Source organism: Akebia trifoliata, chromosome 5 (assembly GCF_017979445.1).
Source record: "Akebia trifoliata isolate Shusen 1 chromosome 5, ASM1797944v1, whole genome shotgun sequence".
NCBI classification, from domain to species: Eukaryota; Viridiplantae; Streptophyta; class Magnoliopsida; order Ranunculales; family Lardizabalaceae; genus Akebia; species Akebia trifoliata.
Window position 1 is genome coordinate 20,983,001 of NC_141379.1, and position 4,195 is coordinate 20,987,195.

Genomic DNA, 4,195 nt, shown 5'->3' on the forward strand with positions numbered 1-4,195 from the left:
TCCCCAACAATTTTAGAACAATCTCTATATAATTATAAATCTCTAATATTCGAATGAAAGAATATTGAATAGAAGTGGTTTGATACCAAAGTTTGGATCTCACAAATGCCATCATTGTTATATTTAAAATTAATATAATCAAGGTCATTTTAGTAAAAAATCAAGAAAATTACAATTCCACCATCTTATAATCAAGTTGATTAATTTTTAAAATTATAAAAAATGTTTTCTTTTTTACTATGTATTCTTTAAAATCCCAACCCTTATTAATGGGTCAAGATCTCTTGATATATGAAAACTAATTCATGAAAAAAACCCATAATCCTAACCATTTAAATATAAAATCCAATGGTTGAGATTTATCATCGAAATAAGTATCTTTGAGATATGTGTTATCAAGATACATATAAATCTCAATTGTTAGATTTTGTATCTAAACTGTTGGGATCATGTGTTCAGGATCTCATGAGTAACCGAACCGAACCTAACTGTTATTTAATATTTTAAATTACCAATAATTCTTTTAATATATTTTAAATTATGAATAAGTCCTTTATGATACGTGCACACTTCCTAATTTTATTTGAATGAAATATGAAGATGATGTGTAAAATTGAATGTAGCTTTTTATTTGCAATTAAATTATTAAGATAAATAAATAATTTTATGTGCATTTGACTTAAAAAAAGTATGGTGTGGATCTGAAAACAAGGGAAATAAAAAAAAAAAAAAAAAGGAAAGAAACGGTTAGTAAGATTGAGGTTTGAGGGTATGTTTTTTAGGCTAAAAAACAAATGACTATAGGAGACGATGACTCACCACTGTGACGTCATTTACTATTTCGTAGTCACCTGATGTCTGTTCAGAAATATACAGACTTCTTCTTCAGAACTGAGCGTGAGTTGTATGTAGGCCCCACCACCCATGTGACTTTTCTCTCTCTCTCAATCATTAGTTTCTCTTTCCCTCCCAATTCCCAAACCCTCTCTCTCTCAAACCACAAGCAACAGCTCATCTTACCAATCTCTCTTTTAACATACTGAGAGAAGAGAAGAGAAGAGAAGACTGAGGAGAGAGGAGCCATGTCTAGTATAGACGGCGCAAGTAACGGCGTAACTAACAGTTCTCTCACTGATCCTCAGCAGCATCATCTACCAGATAACGGCGCGTTAACTACGAAGAAACCTCCAACGAAGGACCGACACAGCAAAGTAGACGGGCGTGGACGGCGCATACGCATGCCAATCATCTGCGCCGCTAGAGTTTTCCAACTAACAAGAGAACTAGGTCACAAATCAGATGGTCAGACCATCGAGTGGCTCCTACGCCAAGCCGAGCCGTCCATCATCGCAGCCACTGGTACTGGTATCACCCCTGCAAGCTTCTCCTCCATTAGAGGAGGTTCTTCTTCAACTACCTCTGTTTCTTCTTTATTTGATCAGAAACCAACGACTCAGATTCTCGGACCCACTCCATTCATACTCGGTAAGCGACTCAGGAGTACTGATGAAGATGGAAAAGATGATGATTCAGCTATCTCTGTAGGCCCCACCACTGGTTCAGCACCAGGTGGTGGTGGTGGTGGCGGCTTCTGGGCTTTACCTGCCCGGGCAGACTTCGGTCAGTTTTGGAGTTTCGCAGCTGCACCAGAGATGGTGGTCCCAACTCCTTCTATGGTATCTCAGCCGTTGATTTCGATGGGAGATGGTTCGATTTCTAGGGTTGGAAATTATTTTCCAGTTGGGCAAGGTGGGCATCTGAATTTGCTTGCTTCGTTATCAAGTGGGCAAGCGTCATCAGGGAGGAGAGATGATGAATCTCGTTAATTGATTTGTGGTGTGTTTGTGTGACTTTGGAGAATTTAGAATTAGGATTTATTTTTTGTTTTAGTTTGAAGAAGAATTAGGGTTTGTGGAATTTGGATGAATTGTGAGAATTCCAATTAGGAATTTTTACTAGTAATTTCTCTTGGTTGCAAATGCAAATGGTTTTTTAGTGGAGGAAAGAAATTAAATGCGGATTGGCTTTCGCTTTTGAGCAATCTTGAACTTGAAGTATTGGGATTGTCTTGTTTGATCATCAAAGGGTTCTTATATGGAGAATTGGGGTTCAATGTTTCTTTTTTTTACTCTCTTTTGAAGGTTAAGTGTTGGAATTGTTTTTGTTTGATGGTGAAGTGTTCTTCCATAGAGATTAGAGAATGGATATGGGTTGAATGGTACAACATGGAAATTTGCTATTAAGGAAGTAATTGATTGTCTCTGTTTTGATGCGAGCAAGATGTTCCATTGTACTAATGGAGATGACCTGTGGAGCCTTTCATTGAGTGTTTGGGTTCAACGAAGAAATTGTTGGGTCAACAAGCATGGAATCAAATCTGTAATTTCCACCATAGATATTATTAAGCTTCTTATTTTTCCCATTAAAGAGAGAAGATGTGGTGTTTTTGGCACACCGCTTCGGTTATGGTTGTCTCTGTGTCTTGCATTCTAAGCTGGTGTAGAGAACATAAAAGGAGAATCTTGGAGAAAAGCTCATGGGGTTCATGCCTGTAAGATCTCTTTATTTTAATTTTTAATTTTTAATTTTTAATTTTTTTTTTTATTATCTGTAATTGTTAGCAATTGTCTTGGATTTATCAGCATTGAAATAATGGGTTTTCCCATTCTCCATGTGATGGATTGCTTGAGTCGTTTGCATTGCAATGTGAATTAAAATATTTCTCTTTCTCATCTTTTGTGGTTTCTCAACCTTTCCTTATGTATGAATGTTAATAAAATTTCCTGGCACCATTTTATTAATATATTTGAGTCGTCTGATTAGAGTTTATCCGCTTTGAATGTTTGGAAACTCTATGTTGAAAAGAACTCCAACTCATCAAAAAACACATATTTACATGAAAAACCCCTAAACTAGGATAAACCACAGAGCCACACTGATTTAATTATGCTCAATAAAGCTTTAAAAAAAGACTTGCAATGTTTTCCTGCAAAAAAAAAAACCTTTATTAATAGAATCAGGGATCTAACTTACAAAGCACAAAAGTATGATGAAAGCTGTGGTTTGATTAAGAATTATTCCTGGTTGACGAGTACCATTTGGCTCCCAAACCTCAACACTCTACTGCTAATTACACCATTGTTCAACTTCTTGAAGTAATTTTGAAAGACTAGAATTATTAGAGCATCTCCAGTTAGGAGGTTGAAAAAGGTGTTTGTTGTAGTCATCTCCTCTTCTCTTCTGCAAAAGTTGCATTTATTACCAAAATGTCACGTGTTCAATTAAACACACCTAATCTTGCCTCGTATTATTTTTTCCTCTCATTTTCCCCTCATTTTTAGAATCCTCCAATTATTTGTTGCCTAACATTATTCAGCTTGTTTGGAGCCCTCCAACAATTTGTGATGGATGAATATTATCATTAAAAAGATAAATGACACAAATGTAAATAGGTGGGATGATAATATGGTAATATATTGAGATATTGGGGGTTCGGGAAAAGCATCTATGGTTCTGAGTGCACCTCCACATCAGCTCAGTGTCCGTAGGAGTCACTTTAGCATTATTCTTTAAAAAAAAAAAAAAAATACAAATATGGAAAAAAAAAGGGGGAGAGCATGATGTACAAGGATTTGGGAAGTCCACTGGGAGTAAATATAGGTAATGAGAGTAAATATATAGAGAGACTATTGGAGATGCTCTTAGAACAAATTAAATTCAGCTTTCCTTGATCAACAAACACAGAAAACTTGTAAGCTCAAAATGTGGTTTGAGGCTTATAATTGCAAAAGGATGGCCATACACCTTCTTACTGATTTAATAGAAAACAGAATTTTAACTGACTCTCAATTGTTGTACATAACTGAGCTCTTATATATATATATATATAGAGCGATGTGAAGAACTCATCCAAACAAACAAATGGAATAAGTTGATGTAAGCCTGGCTTCTATTTCAGGTGTAAATCAAATGTAATAAAACCAACTATGCAAATTTGGCCACTCAGATTCCAGTGAGTCCTTTATTACTGAATTTAGTGAAACCTACTAGGCAAATTTGGCCTATTCCGATTCCTGCCTAAGTCCTTTATCACTAAAATTAGTTGTCAGAATTTGAAAGTCGTGACTCACATCATTTCCTTTGTTGGATAGTAGAGATTGAAATCCTGATTTCGGCCTAACCAACCAACAGCTTC

General features: G+C 35.7%; 1 protein-coding gene across 1 annotated transcript; it reads left to right on the forward strand.

Moving 5' to 3' along the window:
• Window positions 1-957: 957 nt before the first annotated feature.
• Window positions 958-2,732, forward strand: LOC147401632 (TCP family transcription factor). The gene has a single exon (XM_086442978.1). It carries the CDS (start codon window positions 1,083-1,085, stop codon window positions 1,824-1,826), a length of 744 nt encoding a protein of 247 aa, XP_086299104.1. The 5' UTR covers window positions 958-1,082; the 3' UTR covers window positions 1,827-2,732.
• The last annotated feature ends 1,463 nt before the right edge of the window (window positions 2,733-4,195 follow it).

Bases quoted from the DNA above. Each gene is read 5' to 3' on its own strand.
- LOC147401632 (XM_086442978.1), top strand. From the start codon at position 1,083: ATGTCTAGTATAGACGGCGCAAGTAACGGCGTAACTAACAGTTCTCTC.